The 27,957-nt window shown below is 38.7% G+C and overlaps 2 protein-coding genes, 1 long non-coding RNA gene and 1 other non-coding gene across 5 annotated transcripts; 1 reads left to right on the top strand and 3 right to left on the bottom strand.

Moving 5' to 3' along the window:
* Positions 1 to 43: 43 nt before the first annotated feature.
* LOC121865708 (zinc finger protein 729-like) lies at positions 44 to 22,211 on the bottom strand. The gene is made up of 5 exons (XM_042365235.1): positions 22,021 to 22,211; positions 17,419 to 20,440; positions 13,702 to 13,785; positions 12,140 to 13,524; positions 44 to 3,701 (listed from the first exon to the last, which is right to left on the bottom strand). Exons 2-5 carry the CDS (start codon positions 19,637 to 19,639, stop codon positions 2,352 to 2,354), a joined length of 5,040 nt encoding a protein of 1,679 aa, XP_042221169.1. The 5' UTR covers positions 19,640 to 20,440; positions 22,021 to 22,211; the 3' UTR covers positions 44 to 2,351.
* Positions 11,690 to 15,364, bottom strand: LOC121865699 (gastrula zinc finger protein XlCGF57.1-like). Of its 2 annotated transcripts, none has more exons than XM_042365217.1 (2): positions 15,139 to 15,364; positions 11,690 to 14,258 (listed from the first exon to the last, which is right to left on the bottom strand). In XM_042365217.1, the coding sequence occupies exon 2, from the start codon at positions 13,544 to 13,546 to the stop codon at positions 11,894 to 11,896; it is 1,653 nt and encodes a 550-aa protein (XP_042221151.1). In that variant the 5' UTR covers positions 13,547 to 14,258; positions 15,139 to 15,364; the 3' UTR covers positions 11,690 to 11,893. The 2 variants fall into 2 exon arrangements, with proteins under 2 accessions (XP_042221151.1, XP_042221152.1); XM_042365218.1 differs by having other exon boundaries at positions 15,286 to 15,339.
* Positions 22,212 to 23,906: 1,695 nt separating the features above from the next.
* LOC121865709 lies at positions 23,907 to 27,682 on the bottom strand. The gene is made up of 3 exons (XR_006088797.1): positions 27,535 to 27,682; positions 26,720 to 26,844; positions 23,907 to 25,165 (listed from the first exon to the last, which is right to left on the bottom strand). It is a non-coding gene; the product is annotated as an uncharacterized LOC121865709 (long non-coding RNA).
* On the top strand, positions 25,880 to 25,952 carry Trnar-ucu. Its single transcript has one exon. It is a non-coding gene; the product is annotated as a tRNA-Arg (tRNA).
* Positions 27,683 to 27,957: the final 275 nt, after the last annotated feature.

Genomic DNA, 27,957 nt, shown 5'->3' with positions numbered 1-27,957 from the left:
AATGTTCCTTTCTTACATCCTCTCACATGTTTTATGTCTGAAATAAAGTGGACATTGTTAAGGTGCAGGACTATTGTAGTTCTTACAAACTGCTCTCTTGATTAACCTTTATTGTCTTTGTCATGAAGCTGTAAGAGAAATAATCTGTGCAGTGAATATTTCAACAGTTGATCATGATGCTCCTGTCTTGTCCCTCATTGATGTGCTGGACAGTATCACTGTTTATATAAACGAACAATATCATTAATATATACAGGGTACTCGCTTACTACAGATTTACATAACCTTATCATACTCATTCAAGATGAGTGAAACCTTGGTAGAGATGAGGTAAAATTAAAATTACCAACCTGAATGGGCAAATGGAATTCTTAATGAAATATTATCCCTTTGAAAAAGTAACCGTGACTATATTATCTATTTATTTAAATATTATTGTACTGTACAGGAATAACCAAATAAAGTTGATGATTTGGTATGTAACAACATATGTGATACTGTCCTGTACACTGATCAGTAAAAGGTTGTTTGTGGAAAAAGAGACATTAATTGCCAATATTTAATTAAAACAGGGATTTTTTCTCCTTTAATATATTTGAAATTTATTTAACAGTCAGACTTACAGGCATCTTCCTCTACATCAGAGTTACTTAGCTACTATTTTTGAAGGTCCGGTTACAGTACACAAGTATCCGAGGTGGCAAAGGTCCGGATGAATGGCGGCATTTAAAATGACATAAAAATAAACAAATAAGACTACAAGAGATAATAAAAAAAATACAGTACAGTACTGCTAATTAAATATGTACTTTAAAAGGAGAGAGATGAGATGCTGGGGTCCGCACCTGAGCTCGCTGCGGTCTACACTTAAGTCACAGTTTGTCTTGTACTTCATGTCCAACCATTATGTACTCCTGTTTGACACTTTATCATAACTGGTGTTATTTCATATCAACTTTCATAGATGTGTGACAGGTACTACACAGTACATATATTAAATATTTAGATGATAAAACTAATTTGATTTTTATGTTACTAAACAACGGTGTGTGTGTGTGATGATACAGTATTATTATCATAGTTGGTGGTGATTCCTTTCACCACATTGACATAAAAGGAAATTTTTTACTTGAGAATTCTTAACGATTATTATATTTCAGGACGTGCAATAAGCAGTAGGAATAGTCTGATCCTGTTATTGTGAAGAACTTATATAATGTTTCCTGTTTTTTACAATGATCAGATGTTATTCCTACTGATTTTTAGGTTCCTGTTCATTGCACGTCCTAAAATATAACAATCATTTAGTTGTTCTCGAATAAAAAAATGACCCTGTTCTGTACATTACTGTATATCATTCATCCTCCAGCCCTCTTGGTTACCCTTAAGAGATAAATGTAGACTTTAAAACACAACACAGTTTTTTCTACGACTTTATTAATAAATATTGTACTAAAGCATGAAAATACATAGCGGTACAGCACAGATATTTACAGTACATACATGAAAAGTTCAGGCTAGTGGCAATAGGGTTCATGCCAGTACTTTCTAGATTCACAAGACTGACTGGACGAGTAAATGACCGTGACAACGTAAAGCGTCGACACACACGACTCTACTGTGTTATACTGTACGACCAATGACCAAACACAAGATTCTGTACACTCACCATCTTCACAACATAATACTGTAGTGTGTACTGTACAGTCTCAGTGTTTACTAGGTACTCCACTTGTTGTGAGAAACAGCTTCAGTAAGAGTTTGAAAAAGTAAAACTATTTCCCACAAATAACACCTTATAAAATCTGAACAACAAGTGTCAAGAGAAGTACTGTAGTGCAGTACAGTATAAGGCTTATGTTAAGAATGAATGTTTAATGTGGGTGTTTGTAAATATCCACATGCAATAACATCAAGTCAAACAGTGGATAACATCAACAAAATCACCAATGCCTGCTCAGACAGCCTGGCCTCTATAGTCTCATGTATCAATGATCACATCACATTATCCCTCACAGCTCAGGTACTCTTGTAGGTACAGTAGCACAGTGAGTCATGTGTTCACTTGGTATTACGTTCATTCTATGCATGTATAACTCAGTGATGTACAGTATTTGATTTTCTTTTTGTATTGGACAGCTCATAACAGAAATTGAAGAAATATTGAGTAAATCACACTTAATAATTACAAGTACAGTACTGTAGCTATCAAGAGAAGTACTGTATAGTATTCACAATGTGCCAGGGGTGGACATTCAGGCAATTTGTCATAAATTAGAGAGATTCATACCACTAATAATTTAACAAACATTTGGCCTCTGCCGGTTTTCTTACTCAAACATTCAATTCTCTTATGAAGTGTGGGTAGCAATATGCTTCTTCAGATACTCTTTTCTAAAAAAACTTTTTCCACATTCTGCACAACTGAAATTTCTCTTGCCAGTGTGTGCAAACATATGTTGCTTTAGGTGAGTCTTTTTATAAAAACATTTACCACATTCTTCACACTTAAAGTTTTTTTCACCAGTGTGGAAAACCATATGCTTCCTCAAGTTACCCACTAAGGAGAACCTTTTACCACAAATTTCACATTTAAAATTTCTCACACCAGTGTGCACAAGCATATGCTGTTTTAAACCACTCTGTGAGTAAAAACCTTTGCTACACACTACACACTTGTACCTTGTCTCACCAGAGTGCAAAATCATATGCTGCTTCAACTTCCTCTTCAGGTAAAAACTCTTATCACACATATCACATTTAAAATTCTTCTCACCAAAGTGTACAGTCATATGAACAGCTAGAGAGTTCCTGCTGCCATAAACCTTCCCACACTCTTTACACTCCAGTTTGTTCTCACCGGCATGGACAGACAGGTGGTGATCTAGTGTACTCTTTTCATGATATAATTTACCACAAACTTCACACAAAAAATTTTTCTCACCCAAGTGAACAGTCATCATGTGTTTCTTGACGTTACTCTTGACAGAATAACCTTTACCACACACTTCACACTTGAACTCTTTATCTTTTGCATTGGTGCTGTGGACAGCCATATGCCTCGTCACATGACTCTTCATACTAAATGTTTTACCACACTCTTCACACTTGAAATTTTTCTCACTTGAGTGCACAGCCATATGTCTCCTTACACCACTCTGTGTGTGAAACCTTTTACCACATTCCTCACATTTACATTTTCTCTCATCAGTGTGCACAGTCATATGTCTCTTCACATTACATTCAAAGTAAAATTTCTTACCACATTCTTCACACTTAAAATTTTTCTTACCAGTGTGCACAGCCATATGCCGTTTCAGATTACTCTTAGTGTAGTAACTTTTATCACACAGTTCACACTCAAAAACCTTCTCACCTGAGCCTGCAGCCTCATGACCCTCTGTGATACAAATTTTACTTGGTTCTTCACACTTAAATTTGTTCTCCTCAGAGATCACTGTCATATGTTGTGTTGGAATATATTTACTCTCATTTTCATCAAACTCTTCACATTTGAAGTCTTCCTTATCAGTGACCTCATCCATACAAACATGCAGTTGTAAATACTCTTTACTATCAAAACTTTTACCACACTTTTCACACGTATAGTTTTTCTCTTTAATATACACAACTACTTGATCTATAGACTGGGCCATTTTGTCTGAAACGTTACTACAGTGTGCACACATAAACCCTTCCCATCATTGTGCACATTCATTTAGGATTTGCTTCCAGTAAAGGCTTTTCCTCACTCCAAACAAACAAGTTTCTGCTAATAGTTTTATACATGTATGAAGTTCTTCAGGTTACTCTTCAATGTTTGTCACAAGTACTGTACTGTAATCCTCCCTTCACCAGAGTGCACAAGGACACTACACAAACACTTGTCAAATTTTCACACTTCAGTTTAAACCTGATGCTGTACAACAGTGTACACAAGCGCACAGGTCAGAAGGTATTTTTTTATGTGGAAATATTACTAGTAATGTTTAGACAGTATTTACCACAGTGCAACACTTCACTGTTACTGTCATCAGGAAATATTTCACTTTCATAATCCATCTTTTCGTTCTGGTTATAAGTTATGTACTTCCCTCGTACAAGAATTTAACTTATAACCTCTCCAACACAAGACGGAGATTTGTCTAGTTATGTTACCTTTAGTGTTGAAATGATGTTCAGTGATCCTTACTCTGGTTTAATATACTGTACAGTACACATTTTGGGAACTGTTGTTCCTCCCATTGTGTGAGAGTGTCACAGGCATAGATGCTTTCCATCTGTGAGCCTCAGAGAAGTTTGGATGTCATAGCTAAAATGTATGGCAACATACACAAACCAACTTTGTATGTAGATATAAATCTCAGTAATATATCTAACAAGTTGAATAATCATCATTTTCCATCATCTAGTCCAATGTTATGGTCCTTTTGGCTATTGTGACATAGAAAGGGATTTGCCCACTGATAGTAGCTATCCTGTTCTTAAGTGATTCTACTTCCTTTCTGGCAGTCCCAGCATGTAACAACCTACACAGGAATGTGGGCTCTGACAGCACATGAGCCCAGATACTACATCTCTTGAAGATATTTATAGATAACTGTAGAACTTTAATACTAGGTTCTAGATGATGATCTTTGTCTGGGATGGCCTCCTGATGCAGCTAGGTAAGGATCCTTTTAATTTATCCTCTCACACCTTTTATGTCTGAAATAAATTGGACAGTATTAAGTCTGAGGACTGATCTTAAGAATCAATGCCCTGTTTATTATAATTTTCCTCTGTCATTCACTTTAAGAGGAACTGTCCACTGGCATAAATATTTCAACAGAGGATCATAACATGTTTGGTCAATCCCTAAAGTGATTTGTCACCACTTGAAAAACATCAACAAAATCACCAATGCCTGCTCAGACAGCCTGGCCTCTATAGTCTCTGATATATCAATGATCACATCACATAATCCCTCACAGCTCAGGTACTCTTGTAGGTACAGTAGCACAGTGTGAGTCATGTGTTCACTTGGTATTACGTTCATTCTATGCATGTATAATAATGGGGTGAAAATTGATTTTTTTTTTATAGTGGACAGTTCATGAAAAGGTTAAAAATACTGGACTAATTCTGAGATCCAATTTTATAGCTCAGATGAGATTGAGAAACTTTGTATAGCCAGCAACCAAGAGTGCTGAATTCCTAATGTCCCAACCTATGGGACGTGGTTCTAAAAAAAGAAAGAAAAGAAGCTGCAACACTATCTCTAGTATCCCATACAAAAGAGAATCCAGATAAACCATGTGATGCCTGCAACAGCCAACATATTTTTGATAAATTGGATCTTCCTCTTCCAAACCTTATCTTTCATAAAATAGAGAATCCAGAGCAACCCAATAATGGTTTTTTAAAGTTGATAAGTAAATTCAACCTAGATGGGATCACAATTCCTTATGCCCCCTCAACAGAGGAATGGATCCCCCTGTATATAAGTGTCTGTCCAAAAAATGTAATTAATGTCAAAGGTTTCTAAGGCACGTTATATTCATCTCCACTCCTGAAATCTGTCATCCCAAACAAGAACATCCTTTCTCTGAGTCAGGTTTTAAGGACTAAAATAATTCATTCTGAAAGCCACAACTGGTAGAGTCCAAAGCTCAACTTCTAGAGTAACATTCACACTAATATACAATTGTTAGCAAATTGTCCCCAAAGCAAGATAGAGTGTAACTCCTTAGTAAGAAAAAGGATTCTCTGTCTGAGGCCCAACAGACGAGTTCCTGGTACTGTACTGGACACCATGTAAAGGGTAGGAAGTTTGTCTAGAGAGAACCTTAACTTTTGCCTATACCTAGACTGATTCACTCTATATTTTCCCAACTGCTCTTGGTGATGGGTACAGTACTTTGTTAATGAAAAAAAATAAAAAAAATAAATCGTTTTTGATTCTAACCATATCTGTAAAAGCTCAGTGATAATTCTCACATGGAAGCAAGGAACACTTTCACAAAGCGTATACACTTTTATTGTACTACTCTCACTACGTGTCCTGTATACACTACTTCGCTAATTGACTGAGGTTTCTGTATACCTTACTCCACCCCGGACAAGAGTGGGAGGGGAGTAAAGACTAAAGAACAGAAAACAGTACAGCACAGAGATATAGATACTGTACACCACTGTGATCTATAGAGAAATGTGCACCTGAGTCAATATGGTTGTAAAGTTACCTGAGACTTAACTCACCTGTATGATGGAGTGTTGTGAGTCAAGTGTGTCCTGCTGTGTTCCTTCCCTGGCCATGACATTTCTTCTTTCTTGTTAAACTGTTTGGTTTATTGTTCTACTTGCAGACAGACTGAACACTGACCTGAGAATACTTCTTATAATTAGCATCCATAGTATTATAATGTTTTATGTATTGGTACTGTAATATATGACATTTATAACTGATAATCAATAGTCGATAACCTGGCAAATAATGTACAGTACTGTATATGTAAACTACATAATGCTCATTATACACACTACTGTACTATACAAGACTGTAGTTGATACAATTTATATATGCTTTTAATCCTTAAACTGCTAACTCATACAATATTGCCTCTTTTCTTCTTTTTTTGGCATATACAGTACACCCTTGCCATATATTACCATTTATAACATTTATCTAAGGTTAATTTTAAAATTTAGAAAACTTTTTTTTTTTTTTTTGCACAGTAGACGTGGTCACAGATTTGTATAGCAGAGGTGAAGGGTTACAAAAGGATTATGAAAAACATTTCTGTAGCCTTACCCAACCTAAACCTAACCTATCTCATAATAATTCTTGTATGTCGGGTTACACTTGCTTACAATAAATTCATTTGGGTTATTGTAGGATACTATGTCCCAATACAGTATTGCTTGTTATCTAAGCTACTATGGTGATAAAGGCTCTGGCTCCACTAAGAAAAACTTCTCAAATTTGAGTACAGTACTAATATTTTAGGGACAGTTGTCTGGCACGGTACTCAGAACTAATGACACTGAAAAAAATTGCCCAAGAAAAATTACCACAGGAATAAAAGGCACAACTGTGAAAAAACACTAAATTATATTTCCTGCTCCATTTTCTCATACTTGTGTCCAGCACAATATGGATCATGTAAAGCACTCACTAAGTGTGTGTGTGTGTGTGTGTGTGTCTCTGTGTGTGTGTGTGTGTGTGTGCATATATTCGGTCAATTTTTACTTCAGGATATGAGTTGCTCGGGGTTGACCAATATGTTTTTCCAGTGTATTTTGGTGTGTTTTAAACAAATCTGACCTTCATTTTTTGCGGAAATTTATCGTCCTAGATGAATAAATCGGACTGCCAATCACTTCTCGACTAGTATTTGGTGTCAGAAAGTCACAAAAAATTGGTAAACTTAATTTAATCTGAGTTAATAGATCAAGTGCATGTACCTAACCTAACACAACACAACTCAGATTAAATTAAGTTTACCAATTTTTTGTGACTTTCTAACACCAAATACTAGTCGAGAAGTGATTAGCAGTCTGATTTATTCATCTAGGACCATTATTTGACTTCATTCCGGCTACATTTGGGTAATTAGTCAGACCGCATTTCACCTCTGCTTTGTGGCCCGAGTTGGATCAAAACTGACAAGGTAGGAAGGGCCATAACTCAATAATTATGGATGTCCCCAAAATTTCATTATCACAATTATATTCAAAACGAAAAATTGCATTAATATACAGTATGTTGTTTTTCAAGCCAAAATCGTCTGCTGGTGTTCATAGGGAAATTACTGATGATTTTACTGAATATCTATTAATCTATCTACCGGGTTATCTATCTGAAGCTGTAATACAGATACAAACTTACATACAACTACAGTACTCAAGCCATTGGAGTGTGGGGCGTCTGTCATGATGTATTCACCGGTTAAGATGTGAAAACTGGGCCAAGAACAAGCAGAGGACGACCATCACCGACCTCCAGCCACTTGAGAACCAAGGAGTCAGTGTTGCCAAGTCAGGAACCAACCATCAGACCACCAGTCCCTTACCACCAGTGTTGTCATGTTAGTCCCCTACCACCAGTGTTGTCATGTTAGTCCCCTATCACCACTGCCACCAGTATTGTCATGTTAGTCCCCTACCACCGGTATTGTCATGTTAGTCCCCTACCACCAGTGTTGTCATGTTAGTCCCCTATCACCACTGCCACCAGTGTTATCATGTTAGGCCCATACCACCGGTATTGTCATGTTAGTCCCCTACCACCAGTGTTGTCATGTTAGTCCCCTATCACCACTGCCACCAGTATTGTCATGTTAGCCCCTACCACCGGTATTGTCATGTTAGTCCCCTACCACCAGTATTGTCATGTTAGGCCCCTACCACCAGTGTTGTCATGTTAGTCCCCATCACCACTGCCACCAGTGTTATCATGTTAGGCCCCTACCACCAGTATTGTCATGTTAGTCCCTATCACCAGTATTGTATTGTCATGTTAGGCCCCTACCACCAGTATTGTTGTCATGTTAGTCCCCTATCAGTATTGTCATGTTAGGCCCCTACCACCAGTGTTGTCATGTTAGTCCCCTATCACCAGTATTGTCATGTTAGGCCCCTACCACCAGTGTTGTCATGTTAGTCCCCTACCACCAGTATTGTCATGTTAGGACCACCAGTATTGTCATGTCCCTATCACCAGTGTTGTCATGTTAGGCCCCACCAGTATTGTCATGTTAGGCCCCTACCACCAGTATTGTCATGTTAGCCCCTACCACCAGTGTTGTCATGTTAGTCCCTATCACCAGTATTGTCATGTTAGCCCCTACCACCAGTATTGTCATGTTAGCCCCTATCACCAGTGTCATGTTAGCCCCCACCAAGTATCATGTTAGCCCCTATCACCAGTATTGTCATGTTAGGCCCTACCAGTGTTGTCATGTTAGTCCCCTATCACCAGTATTGTCATGTTAGCCCCTACCACCATATATGTTAGGCCCTATCACCAGTGTTGTCATGTTAGGCCCTACCACCAGTATTGTCATTGTTAGTCCCCTATCACCAGTGTTGTCATGTTAGGCCCCTACCACCAGTGTTGTCATTGTTAGTCCCCTATCACCAGTGTTGTCATGTTAGTCCCCTATCACCACTGCCACCAGTGTTATCATGTTAGGCCCCACCAGTATTGTCCCCCTATCCCAGTATTGTCATGTTAGGCCCCTATCACCAGTATGTGTTAGGCCCCTACCACCAGTGTTGTCATGTTAGTCCCCTATCACCAGTATTGTCATGGCCCCTACCACCAGTATTGTCATGTTAGGCCCCTACCACCAGTGTTGTCATGTTAGTCCCCTATCACCAGTATTGTCATGTTAGGTCCCCTACCACCAGTGTTGTCATTGTTAGTCCCCTATCACCAGTGTTGTCATGTTAGTCCCCTATCACCACTGCCACCAGTGTTATCATGTTAGGCCCCTACCACCAGTATTGTCATGTTAGTCCCCTATCACCAGTATTGTCATGTTAGGCCCCTACCACCAGTATTGTCATGTTAGGCCCCTACCACCAGTGTTGTCATTTCATTTATGTATCATATCTCCACTTGTCAACTTATTAACTGTTAGGGCGGTTGGTCTGTGATTTGTTTCTCCAGTGTCCAGTGTTTGTACAGCAGGAAACCGGAGTTCAGTATCGGGAGAAAACCTGTGATGTCTTGTGTGGTGCTGTACGGTCACACTGGATAACACCCTCCTCACATCTCTCCCAAACCAGGAATCGAACCTAGGATTCAACTTTGAGAGATACAAGAGTTACTACTGTGCAAACTGCCTACCAAGTGTTGTCATGCCACTACCAAGCTTGTAACTATGAAAACAAAACAGGTGTACCACAAAAAACTTACAGGTTTCCATTATACTGTAGCTACAAGTACTGTACTGTAGACGGATTTTTCCTGCCTCCTGTTCATTAGTATAACATTTTCATATCAATGGTTAATAAGAACCTGAGGATTTTACTATAAATTAAGATAGCTCAAACGATCCACAATTTAACATACAGTACAGGTATTAAGAAATAGTTGGGTTCATATGAAGATTAGGCACCCAGCTTAATTCATCTTAAGATTAACCATCCTAAAGCTAACCTAACCTACCCTACCCTATCCTATTTTAAACCCCAGGTAACATTAAGGTGTTTAATCATCAGGTGAAATACGCTGGGAGTTAAACTGTACACTACAGTACTTACCAACCCAACCCAAGCTGTACAGTACAGTATGTGTTCTCTGCCTTGTGAACTACTGTACATATGGCAGGTACTGTTGCTACTATTTCTGCTGAACAAATACCTGTATTTTTTTCTTCCTTGTTTTTAATTTGTGTAAAATATTGAAGGGGTAAGGACAGTAACAGTGTGGTTTATAAATGTTTATGCCTGCACAGTGCTACAGAATATATTGATGGTTCTACTTCAAGAACAATTTAATTTTGTCCTAAAGTATAATACAGTGTAGTGTACAAGTACTAGCACAGTTAAAACCTTTTTTTTTATCTTATTATAACAGTGATTCATCTACAGTGCCTCAATCTCTTGTACCAATACAAAGATTAGATTTTTCTGAGCAAAATCTGTTACTGTTTCTTGTTTTACTCACTGTAACTTAATGTTCAGTTCTCTTCTCGTGTATCCAACCAGCTATGATTCCATATACTGTACTGTACTGTAGCACTGAAATTACACTTTCAGAAATCACAGTTACATTAGATCCAATGTTCCACAGTAATAATGTTTTCTTGTTCTACAGTATAATACAGTACTGTATTTATAAAAAAAAAGATAAAATGTTCTTGGTTAAAAAATGTTTAAAACTTTATATAATACAATAATGCATTTACCAATCCAGATCAGATAAAATTGTTAAAAGATCTGCCCATACAGGTACAGTACTGCATACCATTAACAAATCTGGGTAGTGCTTAGCAAAGTGGTGTCCAGAAGTGTACATCAAACACACACACACATGAAAGAGAGAGAGATTGTGTGTGTCTATGTTATGAAAGAAATTGCAGAGGATACGTGATACATTTAATATGGATGTAATGTATCAATTAGAAAAAAGAAACACCAAAATAATCCAAAGGTTAAACAGTATTTCTGTGATTCTTAACATCTTAATGAGTACAATACAGTACTGTAGTAATGTTTCATTATGATGTCTATTTAAAGTTTCACAGCAGACAGTTTTTTTTATACAGTGCCATCTGTCCAATTTTGATCGAACACCTCTGGCTGTGACCATGACCTTGAAGATATGGACCAAAAATTAGTAATATACAGTATGTGAAAAAATTGGGCTCTGGTAATGCATATTGTGGTATAGCTTCACAATGATCTGTGTTGCAGCTCTAAGTTATAGCCCTAGATGAAGAGAGGTACAGAGAAATAGCAAGATATATACAATGAACCTCCATTTCATAAGCAGGTTACAGTGAGATAATCTAAACAAACAGGTGGCTATTGTATTATACTATGAAGGTAAACATATGAAGAGTGGGAAAATATAAAAAAGATAGATGGAAAATATCAGATAATAAGTATCATAAAGCTGTCTAACAAAAATAAATACAGTATATAGTTATAATGGAAATGAAGCTCTTCCACATATTGTACTGTAATGATACTACAATTAAATCAGTATTATTAATTTATTCTTTGCTCAGAGTTGGAAGTTGTATGTGGAATGAATGAATGAAGAGGATGGTGAATTCGATAAACAATTGAGCATTTGTGTTTGAAAATGGTCAGAAACTTTCTCAAAAAAATGCACAGATTTTTAATGCTGAACAGTGTCCCTGGATGAAATACACTGACCATATTTATTGCTATGACACTAACCTATGGCAGTACCAGTATGCACACTCATATGTCTCAGAAGAAAGGTCATCTTTTGGAAACTTTCACCACACATTTCACACTTGAAGTTTTTCTTATTGGTATGCGAAGCCACATGTCGTTTTAGGCTCGGTTTACAGTAATAACTTTTACCACAAACTTCACACACAAATTTTTTTACACCAGTATGTATAATCATATGTTCCTTCAGAGAACCTTTCCTATAATAACTCTTGCCACAAACTTCACACTTAAAGCTCTTTTCACCAGTGTGAACAATCATATGATCCAGAAGAGCATTATAATTCTTGAAACATTTATCACACACTTCACACTTGAAGTTCTTCTCAGAGTGCACAACCCAGTGTTTTGCCAGAATATATTTCGTTTGAAAACATTTACCACATATTTTACATTTAAATTCTTTCTCATCAGTGTGTACAGCCTGATGTCGCTTCAGGGAGCTCTTCCTGTAAAAGGTTTTATCACAGTCTTCACACTTAAATATACTCACAACAGTGTGTACATTCATATGACTCAACAGAGCACTTCTCTGCTTAAAACATTTCCCACATTCTTCACACTTGAAGTTTTTTTCATCAAAATGTAGTGTCATATGGGCCAACAGTTCACACTTTCTGTAAAAACTCTCACCACACTCTTCACACTTCAGGTACTTCTTACCAGTGTGCACAGCTGCATGGTTTTCCAGATCTTTTTTCCTGTAAAAACTTTCACCACATAATTTACACATGAAATTTTTCTCACCATTATGTACAGACATATGATTTTCCAGATCAATTTTCCTATAGAAACTTTTACCACATTCTTCACACAAAAAATTCTTCTCACCGGTGTGGACAGCCATGTGGTCCTTCAGAGTTCCCTTTCTGTAGTAACTTTTACCACATTCTGCACAAGTAAAGTTTCTTTTGCCAGTGTGCATAATCACATGAGTCTGCAGTGCACTCTTCTGCTGGAAACTTTTACCACATTCTTCACACTTAAAATTTTTCTCACCAGTGTGTACAGCCATATGTCGTTTCATATTACCTTTTATGTCAAAACATTTATCACATACTTCGCATTTAAAATTTTTCACACCAGTGTGCACAGCCACATGCTGCTTCAGGTTACTTGGTGTGTAATAACTTTTACCACACACTTCACACTTAAATTTTTTCTCACCAGAGTGCACAGTTATATGATAATTGAAATGACTCTTTGTGACAAAACTCTTGTCACACTCTTCACATTTATACTTTTTCACACCACTGTGGCCAGCCATATGCTGCTTCAGAGAACGTTCTCTATAATAACATTTGCTACACTCTGTACACTTAAACTTTTTCTCATTTGAGTGAACAACCTTATGATACTCTAGTTCACCTTCTGTGTAATAACTTTTGCCACACTCAGCACAAATAAAGTTTTTCTCAGCATTGTGAACAGTCATATGTTGTGTCATGTCATATTTACTATAAAAGCTCTCGCCAAACTCTTCACACTTAATATCTTTCTCAGCAACTTCCTCAGTCACACAAACATGCATTTCCAAATATTCATTACTACAAAAACTTTTACCACAAGCTGCACACTCATAAGTTTTGTCATCAACGTACACAGCCACTTGATTCATAAGGTGAGCCATTATTACACCTTATAAAACTGTTTGAATCTTTGTCATTGAAAACACACAGTACAGAACTGTATATGGGCTAAGTTTTTCTGCATGAAAGTTACATCTACAAGAGTAAATTTCTTTTTATAATTCTACACATGTACAAGGTTCTTTTATCTACTTACATTTGAGTATCACTGACACAACTAAGCTTTTTTTCTTCAGTGTCCAGAAGTACACACCAGTAGGCTGTTCTTTGGGTAAAAACCCTGTAGGACATATCATCTTTGTACAATATCTAGTGTAGTGCATCATTTCACTGGTACAGTACTTTAACCCAGGGAACCACCTTTCCACTCTGGACATACAGAATTTCACATGTAGTACAACTTGACTTCTATATTTCAAACTTATGACCTAGATATAGTTAGTCATTATTTGTCAATTATGTTTAAAATGGTCCAGTGAAGATGTTTAATAATCCTCATACTGATTTATTCTACAGTTTTAAGAAGTTATACAAAACTAGTTCAACTTATCTATTTTTAGCTACTAATATTACTGTACAGAAAATGGACTCTGGCGGCACACAACAAGCCAGAACCTACATCTCTTGAGGACATTTGATGATCTTTGTAGAGGTTTAATACTACGGCAGGTTGTGGTGGGAGATGTTTGTCTGGGATGGCCTCCTAATGTTACCATAATGTTCCTTTCTTACATCCTCTCACATGTTTTATGTCTGAAATAAAGTGGACAGTGTTAAGGTACAGGACTATTTAAATTTTTTTTTTTTTTTTTTTATTAAAATGTGCAGCAGCACAAACATTTCCATTATAATTTCAGTCTAGCAATCTGTGAGCTCCTAGTCTGATTTGGTTGGGTTAGGTTAGGTCGTCAGGTCAGGTTAAGTTCAGTTGGGTTAGGTTTCATAATAATTACATACAGTAATCTGTGTACCTTAAATCATTTTGAGGACCTGACCTCACATAACCAAACTAGGCGAGGCCTCACACCACATACAGCAGTCTGAAAGATGTCATACAAGCTTATTATTAACAGGAAGGTCGGTCAGACTGGGGAAACTTCCACTTCTTTACACTCAATACAAGATTACCAAATGTCCAATACAGTTCTGTACTATATTAATCAATTAATTTGAAACAATGGGGATCCGACTAATTACCCAAATGTACCCAAATGTAGCCGCAATGAAGTCAAATGACGGTCCTACAAGAATAAATCGGACTGCCAATCACTTGTCGACTAGTATTTGGTGTCACTAAGTCACAAAAATTTGGTAAACTTAATTTAATCTGAGTTAATAGATCGAGTGCATGTACCTAACCTAACCTAACACAACTCAGATTAAATTAAGTTTACCAATTTTCTGTGACTTTATGACACCAAATAATAATCGAGAAGTGATTCACAACCCGATTTACGCTTGTAGGACCACCATTTGACTTCATTGCGACTACATTTGGGTAATTAGTCGGACCGAAACAATGGTGTTCTGCAGCCACAACTCTACTTCAGTTACTTCAACCTTGTTCTGTCTGGTGTAACTTTGCTGTACTGTATTTATCACTATAATACAGTATGTGTACTTGCCACTATACCTGCTGTACTCGTCACTATACCTGCTGTACTCGTCACTATACCTGCTGTACTCGTCACTATACCTGCTGTACTCGTCACTATACCTGCTGTACTCGTCACTATACCTGCTGTACTCGTCACTATACCTGCTGTACTCGTCACTATACCTGCTGTACTCGCCACTATACCTGCTGTACTCGTCACTATACCTGCTGTACTCGTCACTATACCTGCTGTACTCGTCACTATACCCGCTGCTGTACTCGTCCCTATACCTGCTGTACTACACTATACCTGCTGTACTGTCGCTGTACTCGTCACTACCTGGTGCTGCACTGCCACTACGCTGTACTCTGCTGTACTACTATACCTGCTGTACTGTGTACTACCATACCTGCTGTACTCGTCACTATACCTGCTGTACTCGTCACTATACCTGCTGTACTCGCCACTATACCTGCTGTACTCGTCACTATACCTGCTGTACTCGTCACTACACCTGACAACAAGACCATTTTTTTTCCTGAGCGTCAGATGGAGGTGATAAGCTACAAACTCTTATCTTGGGGGGAAATATGCTAAATATACTTGTTCTTTCCTCTAATAATCAAATCGCTAGTGTCTCCCACGCTTGGTGAATTAAAAAAAAATATAAGTCATCACTAATAAAAATAAACAGCACATTTAATGATTCAGAGCTCAGGCCAGATTCTCCTGAAATGCAAAAATAAAAAACCTGCAAGAAAAACTTTGGTTAACCTCAAGTATGATTTGGGGATACAAGTTCTACTGATATAATTTATTTGAAATTTAATATCAATTCATTTTTTGTTTGGATAAAACATGATGGGAGAGCAATATCCAGGACCACAAGGTGCTAGGCAAGGATAATACAATACGGTACAGTCCTTGGTGCTGTACTGTATAAACGGTATTAGTTATCACTTCCACAAAACTGAGCAAAGTTGATGACAAAATAAAGATGTAACTAGATAAATGCAAACTTAAGCCTTTCAATTGTTCCCAAACTTTAGGCAAAAAAGATAGATATTTAAGTACAGTAATCAAACCACTTAGTGAAGACTGAGTGTGAAGGAGTAAACACTTTATATTTCTTTTACCATTGGAATGAAAAACAACAACATCTAATAAACATAACATCTTTATTTACAAAAACTATACACTGTAAACCAACTATATAAAGTCCAGTACTGTACTGCACTGTAATCATAAAATTTCTGCCGCTCAACAACGAAGGCCCGAGTGCCGAACACACTTTGTTATAAATCCAGATAAAAAAGTCACAGGAAAAAAAAGTCACAGAAAAAGAGGCACGAAAAAAACCTAACCTAACCTAACTTACCCTAACCTACGTGCATCATATATAAATTGTGTTGTCAATATGTAAAAGTTATGTATTGTCAGTTAATAACTTTTAAAATATTTTTAGTTTTATTACCTTAATTGTTTATGGCATTTAAATAAAATGTGACTTTTTTGTTAAACTATAATTTAAGGATTGAAATATGAAATCTTATCATGCCTAAGATGAAGAAATGAATGAAGAGTGAGATAGCAGGACTATATCTCCCCCCCCCAGCCAGACACTGCCTTCACTAGAGGGCTCTAACATGCTTAGTGGGAGGAGCAGAGCACTGACCAGAAGGACAATTTAAACCCTTAATTCTATGTAACACAAACACATCTAAGAATTTACAAATATACAGTACAGCTTTGTAACAAATTTGTTATTTGATCACATTTGGTAATGTTATTGCACAAATAAATTGTCACAGAGATACACACAGGGAGTCAGATGGATGGAGAGAATTCTTTGTTATATCCCCATACTAGTGGCCGGGTGAAAAAAGAGTCAAAAACATGAACAAAGAAATTAACTTTTACATAAAAATAATAGTAAAGCAATGACACATCGGTGGTGTTTCTCAGTACAGGGTAGTTATTATCATACAAATCTCTAACTTTGGGTAAAAAGTTTCCTCACATGCACCCCATGACCGACACTACCTGTACAGCACTTCCAGGGAGTGTCTCATACAAAGATGTTACCTTACTTTTTCAACTCTTTTGTAAACTAAAGTGGCACAGAAAGATGAACTGGAACTAGGATTTTGAAGGTTCTTTAAACACCTTTTAGATCTGATCAGAGGCAGATTATAGGTCAGATTTACCCAGGGGCGGACCTATCCATATATTGTACGTACTGTATTGCACAAGTTTATGATGCTATAAGACTTTTCCACTGAAAAACATTTACTTCACCATGATGTGTATCTAACTAGTACTATGTATGCTCATGTGCCTCAGTAAAAAGGTCATCTTTAGAAAGCTTTCACCACACACTTCACAGCTTAGGCTTTTCTTACGAGCGTGCAAAGCTACGTGTCGACTCAGAATAGGCTTTTTGTAAAACTTTTTACCACAAATTTCACACTCAAATTTTTTCTGACCACTATGTACAGCGACATGTTCCTTCAGAGAGCCCTTCCTATAATAACTCTTACCACAAACTTCACACTTAAAGCTCTTTTCACCAGTGTGAACAATCATATGATCCAGAAGAGCATTATAATCCTTGAAACATTTATCACACACTTCACACTTGAAGTTTTTCTCAGAGTGCACAACCCAGTGTTTTGCCAGAATATATTTTGTTTGAAAACTTTTACCACATATTTTACACTCAAACTTTTTCTCACCAGTGTGTACAGCCTCATGTTCCTTCAGTGATCCCTTTCTATAAAAACATTTCCCACATTCTTCACATCTGAAATTTTTCTTAACAGTGTGTACAGTCATATGAGTCAACAGCGCAGTCTTCAGTTTAAAGGCTTTACCACACTCTTTACACTTGAAATTTTTCTCACCAGAATGTAGTGTCATATGAGTTACCAGTTCACACTTTCTGTAAAAACTCTCACCACACTCTTCACACTTCAGGTACTTCTTACCAGTGTGCACAGCTGCATGGTTTTCCAGATCATTTTTCCTGTAAAAATTTTCACCACATAATTTACATTTTAATTTTCTCTCACCATTATGTACAGACATATGATTTTCCAGCTCAATTTTCCTATAGAAACTTTTACCACATTCTTCACACAAAAAATTCTTCTCACCGGTGTGGACAGCCATGTGGTCCTTCAGAGTTCCCTTCCTGTAGTAACTTTTACCACATTCTGCACAAGTAAAGTTTTTCTGGCCGCTGTGCACAATCAAATGCCGCTGTAGAGCATTCTTCTCCTGAAAATTTTTACCACACTCTTCACACCTAAAATTTTTCTCACCAAAATGGGCAGCCATATGCCTCTTCATGTTACCCTTTCTGTCAAAACTTTTACCGCACACTTCACACTTAAACTTTTTCTCCCCAGTGTGCTCCAACATACTACTGTGCGTGTATAGACTTTCACCGCACTCTTCACTTTCAAAATCCTTCCCACTTGTGTGCATGATCATATGAAACACCAACTCACTTTCAGTAACATAACTCTCACCACACTGCAAACACTTATAATCTTTCTCCTCAGTGTGGGCCGTCATATGCTGTATCACGTCATACTGACTACAATGCTTTTCATCAAGGTCTTCACACTTGATATCTTTCTCATTAATGTTCTCAGCAGCCATGATATTCTTTGGTTCATTCTCCAAGTAACAACTTTTACTACACTCTTCACCTCTATCATTGTTCTCAACATTTTGTGGGGCTTGATGATACTCCAGTTCACTCTGTGTGTCATAACTTTTACCACACTCAGTATATTTATAACATTTCTCATCACTGTGGACAGCCAAGTAATGTTCCTTCAGTGTTCCCTTCCTGTAATAACTTTTACCGCATTCTGTACAACTGAAATTCCTCTGCCCAGTGTGCACAACTTTATGTCTCATAAGTGCACTCTTCTCTTGAAAACCTTTATCACATTCATCACATTTAAAATTCTTAGCACCCGTGTGGGCAGCCATGTGTCGTTTCATGTTACCTTTTCTGTCAAAACATTTACCACACTCTGCACACTTAAATATTTTCTCACCAAGATGCACAGTCTTATGACACTCCAATTCCTTCTCTGTGTCATAAGTTTTGCCACAAAGTTCACAATTAAATCTTGTCTCAGCAGTATGTAAAGTCATATGTTGTGTTTGATCATAATTACTGTACAAGTTTTTATCAAATTCTTCATACTTAAATTGTTTCTCATAAGTGTGTTCAGCTCTGTGAGACTCCAGTTCAGTTTCTGTGGAATATCTTTTATCACAGTCTGTACATTTAAAATTCTTCTCATCTGTGTTTTCAGTCATACATTGCACCATATTATATTTACTGTAAAAGCTGATGAGACAACCTTCACACTTAATATCTTTCTCATTAGTGCACTCACCCATATTGATAAGCATCTGTAAATATTCACGACTGCAAAACACTTTACCACACTCCTTACATGTCAAATATTTCTCACCGAAGGGCACAGCTTCTTCATCTACAGTGTGAGCCATTTTTCATAGAATTTATTACACTTTGTATCTTTAAGAAAATTATTATACTGTACTCTACAGAGGTAAATTTTTATCTATACAATAATTCTAAATACAGTATGAAGATAATTTTTCAAGCTATAGAGCCCCATTAGAGAAACATGTGGTACAGGTAAACTTTGTCTCAACAGAGTACTGTACAATATAAATGATTATGACATGTGAAAAATACTGTGCTTAACACTGTACTGTACAATACTCCACCTCCTGGCCCAGGGAGTCATTGTTCACACTATGTTACCAATTGCTTGTACAGCGCACCTAATAATTTAGATCTACCTGTACTTTTAGCACACTACCTACACTCTAGTATGCTAAATTAAGTTACCTTGTTTTTCTCTTAAAAATATACTGGTACTTTCACCGGAAAACATTTAACTTACTCAAATCTTCTTTACATTCTGGTTGTATTTCACATGTACAGGCACAACAGCTTGACTTTTCATATTTCCAAAGTAAAAATTAGATGTTTGTTAATTTACATTAATCATGTTTACAATGTTCTCCTGAATATGTTTACTAATCTTCTTCAGTTGAAAAGAATTGTTCTAGACTACAGTAATTGTGCCTCAGTGTACTAGTGTTACAACCTTGAGGCTCTGACGGCACACAACAAGCCAGAACCTACATCTCTTGAGGACATTTGATGATCTTTGTAGAGGTTTAATACTACGGCAGGTTGTGGTGGGAGATGTTTGTCTGGGATGGCCTCCTAATGTTACCATAATGTTCCTTTCTTACATCCTCTCACATGTTTTATGTCTGAAATAAAGTGGACAGTGTTAAGGTACAGGACTATTGTAGTTCTTACAAACAGCTTTCTTTGCTGATTTTTTGCTTTGTTTTAATGCATAGAATTTAAATCCAGAGGTGTAACAAGGATAACCATATCTATAAACAACATCTGCCTTATGAACTACCAAAACAATCCTGGAGTAGTTGTAGTGGAGTTCTTGAAGATTAGGAATCCCAGCTTAGTTCACTTAATGATCAAACAACCCAATGCTAAATGGAGGGTTGGGTTAGGTTAGGATAGGCTTGGTTGGAGTAGGTTACATTATCATTAAGGTACTGAATTCATTCAATACGGCAGGTCATAATTTCAAGTGTAACCCCCCACATTGAATGGGACATTTACCAGGTGAAATAAGCTGGGGTACCTAATACTAAGGTAATCCACAAAAATTCATGCCTTAACTTTCATTATATTCGTTATGTTACGGTAATCAACCTAATAATATTGGTTGTCCCTCGTGTAACGAGAATGGCCCGCCCAAAGGCCACCTAGGCGTGAACTTGTTTAAGGTGTAGAAGCTGTCACCAACACAACAACCACACCCTAAGTTAACGAGTTGCATGTTACAGTGTCAAGGAATAGTCTGAGAGGACCGGACAACTCGCCAATTGCACTGGCTAACCATTACCCCGGAGCACAATCCACAAATCGATTAACATCCAAGTTCCCAATTACTGCTGGGTAGACAAAGGCAAATGGTGTAAAGAAACTTGCCCATAGTTTCAACCTGCCCGGGGATCAAACCCCGGTCCACTCTCTTGCGAGGCAAGCATGCTGACCATTACACCACAGGTCGCTTATAAGGTAATCAACCTAACTTAATCAACTCAATCTAACCTGACCATTACACCACAGGTCGCTTATAAGGTAATCAACCTAACTTAATCAACTCAATCTAACCAGACCATTTCTACCTAACACAAATCAGTGTAACAAATGTTTAAGTTTCAACACTGGCTGTTATAAGAACCAAAGATTAGCTGAACATTTCTCGTAACCAATTACCTCAATATTATCAACACAGCTAAAGTGTGTAGTTTGGAAGGTCGGGATTATAGCAAAGATAGATATACAGAAAGATATGGATAGACAGACAGAGCCAGAAACATACATATGGACAGATACAGATAGACAGATAAATACTTATTCAGTAAAACCATCATACTTACACTGATTTAGTATGTATATAACTGAGCAATATCAGAAGCTCAATTGGTTATTCCACTTCACTTTCAGTCTTTTATGTAACCTAACCTATATAACCTACTGTATACTTATATATTATTAAATCTAATGTACCTGTACTTTAATATAACTGTGCAATAGTGTATACGTCGTTATATATAACTCTAAATTTATGAAAACCAATTCAGCTTTTAACATATTTACGGGACTACCATTACAGTATTTGTATACCTACACTGTCTGCATACAGTATAAGATAAACCAATGAAAGTCTATCTACTCCAAGATTCCAAAAATGAGCACCAAAACATGTTAGGACTCCCCTAGTCAGCCATTCAATACATTACTGTACTGTACTTACCACATTAAAGTGTCAGCAACATACACTGACGTCCAGCTTGTTGTAATAGAACTGTACCTCCATCACTGTATCATGGTGTCACACTCAGAATACAGTAGTTGATCAATGCTTTCAGTGAGTGTGTGGGTAGATGACACCACCATCATTATCCTCCTCGACATGATCAACAAACATTGACCAGCTAGCAGTGTTGCCACCTCACGCCATCACTGTGACACCCTCTGACTCCATCACCTACCAGTCTCATGAAATAAATAAATAAATAAATAAATAAATAAATATATATATATATAATTATTGACGTTCATGGCTAATATTTTTTGTACTGTTTAGTATATACGTAAATAACTTGAGTCTTGTGGTCAGGTATCACTGAGTTGTCACTTATGTTTGCATGTCTTATAATGTTTTATACCTCTATATAATAAATCTTACTCGCCAATTGGTATAAGTACTGCATTTCTTAAGTCTTTATATACGATTTATACCACGGCACTGTATTACTTTAGGTTGGAATCCTGTATTAAGAATAAACTCCACGGACACCTATAGACCGGTGAGCCTGACCAGCATAATATGTAAAGTACTTGAGAGTATTATCAGAGATGCCGCAATGGAACATCTAATACGAAACAATCTTGTAAAGGATTGCCAACACGGTTTTATGCCGGGAAGCTCCTGCTTAACACAATTGCTCAAGGTATTGGATATTTGGACCCATATTCTGGAACGGGGTGGTAATATCGACAATATTTACCTAGATTTTGCCAAAGCTTTCAACAGTGTACCCCATGAAAGGCTGAAAATCAAACTGGAAGGGTACGGAATTCGGGGAAATGTCCTAGCGTGGATAGAAGGCTTTCTACATGACCGCAAGCAGTGTGTGGTGATTAATAGCACGAAATCGTCATCCGTACCTGTCACAAGTGGGGTACCACAGGGCAGTGTATTGGGCCCGCTGTTGTTTGTTTGTTTCATAAATGACATGCATGACGTTGTACACTCCTCCATACAAATGTTTGCCGATGACGCTAAGTTATTTCGGGAAATTAAGAACCAAGCGGACTGTGAAGAGCTGCAGAAGGACCTCTGTGGGCTCCAGGAATGGTCGAAGAAATGGCTGCTGAGATTCAATGTCACGAAGTGTAAGAGGATGCACCTGGGGCGTACCAACGGTAAGGAGGCGTATCATATGTCCCAACTTGATGAAGAAACTGCACTAGTTGAGACTGAATGTGAGAAGGACCTAGGTGTGTATGTTGACAATGAGCTGAAGTTCTCGGGCCATTGCGAGAAGAAGGTAACCCAGGCAAATAAATTATTGGGTCTTATAAGAAGGTCGTTCAGATATCTAGGCGGTCCGTCCCTCGTAACGATCTTCAAGAGTGAAGTGCTTCCCCATCTGGAGTACTGTCACCCCGTCTGGTCCCCGAGATATACTAGGGACTGTCAGTTGGTTGAAAATGTTCAAAAGAGGGCCACCAGACTGGTGCCTGCACTTCTGCACCTCAGCTACCCTGAGAGATTGGAGCGCCTGAACTTGCCTAGCTTATATTACAGACGGGCAAGGGGTGACCTAGTTGAGGTGTATAAGCATCTCAGGGGGCACTACTCAGTAAAGTGTCCTTACTTGGAGCTGGCGGACGCTCGCCCCACAAGGGGTCACAGCTTAAGATTGATGAAGCCGCAAGTCCAGAAAACTGTGAGGGCAAACTTTTTCGGAGTGAGAGTTGTAAACTCTTGGAACAATCTACCAGAGAGTGTTGTGACGGCACCGAGTGTGAGCTCTTTCAAGACAAGACTTGACCAACACTGGAGCCGGTTCAGGTACATTCAGGAGCCGGTGCATGCCCAGTATTTGCCAACAGTGTGTGACAGAGACGTGACCGATCACCCGGGCGGCTAACGAGCCGATCAGTGGCGAAGAGGATAAAAGTAAAACCAGTAAGTAAAAGATAGACATTTTGCTTGTCACTTTGTACACGTATCTTCCGTGTACCTTTGTATTACTTAGTCATGCATAGTTTGGAAGGCTTCGAGAGATAGACATTTATTCAGTAAACTTTTTATACAAGGTCACATTGATTCAGCGAATACATAGAGTGCAGGTATACAATGTACATTTTGCAGGTATACAAATAATGTACATAAACAGTGAAGATACACAATGTATATAGACAGTGCTGGTATACAATTATGTACAGTACATAGAGCAGGTGTACAATGTAGGCCTACACAGAGACAGTTCAAGTATTCAAACAATGGTAAACAGGATTCGACCCAGGATAGCCTAAGAAAAGGCAATATGCTGTGTACATCCCATAGCCAGCCACGCCTATATCACCCCACCACAAGCCGAGCAGAAGGGACCAGGAAGTTCACAAATAAATAATCTTGACCCACCAAAGATTAAACGGATTACATAGATCAAGGATGAACGTCAGTATTAATGCCACAAGTTTATTACCCCTTTGATAGTTTAGTTTACCTTCCACGTATCACATTTTCTTCTACTAACGATCTCATAGAAAATGCAAACAGTTTGAACGCTTTCTCGGGTCAACTCCTTTAAAAAGTATCACCCTGGTGGGTCACTTGGCTGTGGAGTCCGATGACTGGGGTGTCACTTGCCTGCTGTTTCACTTAGCTAGGGTGTCACTTGGTTGTGGTCACATGGCCGGGGTGTCAATTAGCTGGGGTGTCACTTGGATTGGGTGTCACTTGGCTGGGGTGTCAATTGGTTGGGTGTCACATGGCTGTGGTGTCACTTGGCTGGGGTGTCAATTGGTTGGGTGTCACTTGGCTGAGGTGTCAATTGGTTGGGTGTCACTTGGCTGGGGTGTCACTTGGCTGGGGTGTCAATGGTTGGGTGTCACATGGCTGGGTGTCACTTGGCTGGGGTGTCAATTGGTTGGGTGTCACTTGGCTGGGGTGTCAATTGGTTGGGTGTCACTTGGCTGGGGTGTCACTAGGTTGAATTCACTTGGTTGTGGAGTCCGATGGCTGGTGGATAACATAGCTGGGGTGTCACATAGCTGGGGTCACTGGGGTGTCACATGGCTGGAGTGTCAAGGGGTGAGACACAGGGTGGTGAGGACCATCAACCCCAGCAGGAAGATAGACATCCTGGGTGATACAACACAACCTGACGCAGACAAAAACGTGTCATCAGTTCTCCCACAATCAAGATGTCATAATTATTAATGGTTCTTAAGTGACACCGCCCCCATGTGTGTACAGAAGTTAATTGTGTGTGTGTGTGTGTGTGTGTGTGTGTGTGTGTGTGTGTGTGAAGATCCATTCTCTATTTTATTCCACCTTAAAATTAAACACCCTTACGCTAACCTAACCTAACCAAACCCAACCTCCCCCCCGTAATTTAACCCAACCCAAACTAACCCAACCCAAACTAACCCAACCCAAACTAACCCAACCCAAACTAAACTAACTCAACCCAAACTAACCAAACTTAACCTCAACAAAGTATGTCACTCAATTACTGTATACAAGTATGGTAAGTCGCCCTCAACCATTACCTACACGAGTGATCACTACTAAACCTTATTATGTAGCGTTCAGTAGAGGCTCCTTCCCGCTACAGTGTGACATTGTAGCTATCAGTCTGTTTGTCTGTCTGTGTTTATATAAAGTTATTGTTGTTTTATATATATGTATGTATGTATGTACCGAACTCACAGAGACACACACAAACACACATACACCGAGATACAGACACATGCATACACAGCCAGACGACACATACACAGAGACACATGCACACACACACATAAATATACAAACACAGACACATACACACACACACACAGCCACATATACACAAACACAATCCCACATACTTGTCCCTATGGCGCAGTGGAAAGCGCGCTGGACTTCTAATCCAGAGGTCGTGGGTTCGACTCCCACTGGGGATGACTTGAGTTGAGTGGGTGAGTGAATTCCATAATACCTTGAGTTTTGTCTGCATATATATATATATATAGGCTACATATATATATATATATTTTTTTTTTTATCTGAGTTTCTGTCTACCTGTCAGTCTGTGTCTGTCTCTATCAGTGTAAATACTACTACTACTACTTTACTACTAATGTTACAATTACTACTTCTACTACTACTACTATTAATAATAATAATAATAATAAGAATAATAACAACAACACACCCACACACCCACCAAAAAAAAAATCATCAAACACGGACAACCAGCAGACTAACAACAGGTTCTGAATCTATGTTAGGTGGTATAGTGTCCTCCATCTCACCATCGGAAACCTATTACCCGTCGCGCCTGTCTGCGTCTGTTATGGTTCCAATATCAATTTCTAAACGAGACTTGTATCATCGAGCGAAGATATTCTTGTTGTATAAAACTAAAATAAAAAAGGAAAACATTTGTAAATATGTGATTTATTCTGTGTGAACTATAAAGACATATCCTGTTTTTGTTGTTATTGTTGTTAGGTAAGGTGTATTTGTGTGTGTGTGTGTGTGTGTGTGTGTGCGTGTGTGTGTGTGTGCGTGTGTGTATGTGTGTGAAATAACTAACATATAACAGTTCTCTCATTTACCCACACCTGCACTACCCACACCTACCCTACCCTCACCTACCCTACCCTCACCTACCCTACCCACACCTGCACTACCCACACACCTGCTCTGGTAACAGGTGTCCACGTACCTGAAGTGGGGGCCACGGCTGTGTTGAGGAGGGCGGGTAGGTGGTGGGGTTCACCTAGTAAGGGCCTCTCTACCCCCACCTGTACCTCCGTCACCCACTCCAACTCCTCAACCATCACACGACATCTGGAGGGGGGGGGTTAGTGGTGTGGTTAGTGGTGTGGTTTGTGGTGTGGTTTGTGGTGTGGTTAGTGGCGTGGTTTGTGGTGTGTGGTTGGTGGTGTGGTTAGTGGCGTGTTAGTGGTGTGGTTTGTGGTGTGGTTTGTGGTGTGGTTAGTGTTATGGTTAGTGGCGTGGTTAGTGGTGTGGTTTGTGGTGTGGTTAGTGGTGTGGTTTGTGGTGTGGTTAGTGGTGTGGTTTGTGGTGTGGTTAGTGGTGTGGTTAGTGGCGTGGTTAGTGGCTTAGTAAACACGATAATAATCCCTATTTACAATACACAACAGCCAATTTGTAAACAACACAGCCTGTTTACATCATAAGAGCTCAGGTAAGGTAATTAGCATTCAATTACCACTAAGTGTTTAATTCAATTCTATATTATAATTAACTTAATCAATTATGACATTAAATAGTTGTTGATTCTGGTTATGTAAATCTTTAGGTGCAAAACACACACACACACACACACACACACACACACACACATACACCTCAAAGTGACCTGACCTGTATATAACGTGACCTGAGCTTGAAGACCTGTGTATAACGTGACCTTTAGCTGACCTGGTGTGACTGTGATCTGTGCAGACCTGAGCTTGAAGACCTGTATATAACGTGACCTTTAGCTGACCTGGTGTGATTGTGACCTGTGCTGACCTGAGCTTGAAGGAGCCGTGGGGGGCCAGGTCACGGCGTGCGGGCAAGACCAAGCCGAGGGTGGCCGAGTAGGTAGGCAAGTCGACCGAGGTGGCGTCTTGTTGACCACTCGGCCAGTTGGTGGTTAGTGGATACCTGATGACCTGCGCCTCGTCCACCTGTGTGTGTGAGAGTGAGAGAGAGAGAGAGAGAGAGAGAGAGAGAGAGAGAGAGAGAGATTACAAGTTTATTTCCGTTAACTCTAATATTCACCAACTTAACACAATACACTCATCCTTCACCTCAAGTCATTCCAAATAATAAACCATTACCTCATCCAACTCGTCCCCTCACCCATCATCCACTTACTTACCGCGGAAGTATGATGGGCGTCGCTGGAATGATGGGCGGCGTCGCTGGAATGATGGGCGGAGCTGCTGGAAT

The sequence above is a fragment of the Homarus americanus genome, unplaced genomic scaffold (assembly GCF_018991925.1).
Source record: "Homarus americanus isolate GMGI-L3 unplaced genomic scaffold, GMGI_Hamer_2.0 scaffold34701, whole genome shotgun sequence".
In the NCBI taxonomy this organism is placed as follows: domain Eukaryota; kingdom Metazoa; phylum Arthropoda; class Malacostraca; order Decapoda; family Nephropidae; genus Homarus; species Homarus americanus.
This window is presented reverse-complemented; position numbering and strand designations above follow the sequence as displayed.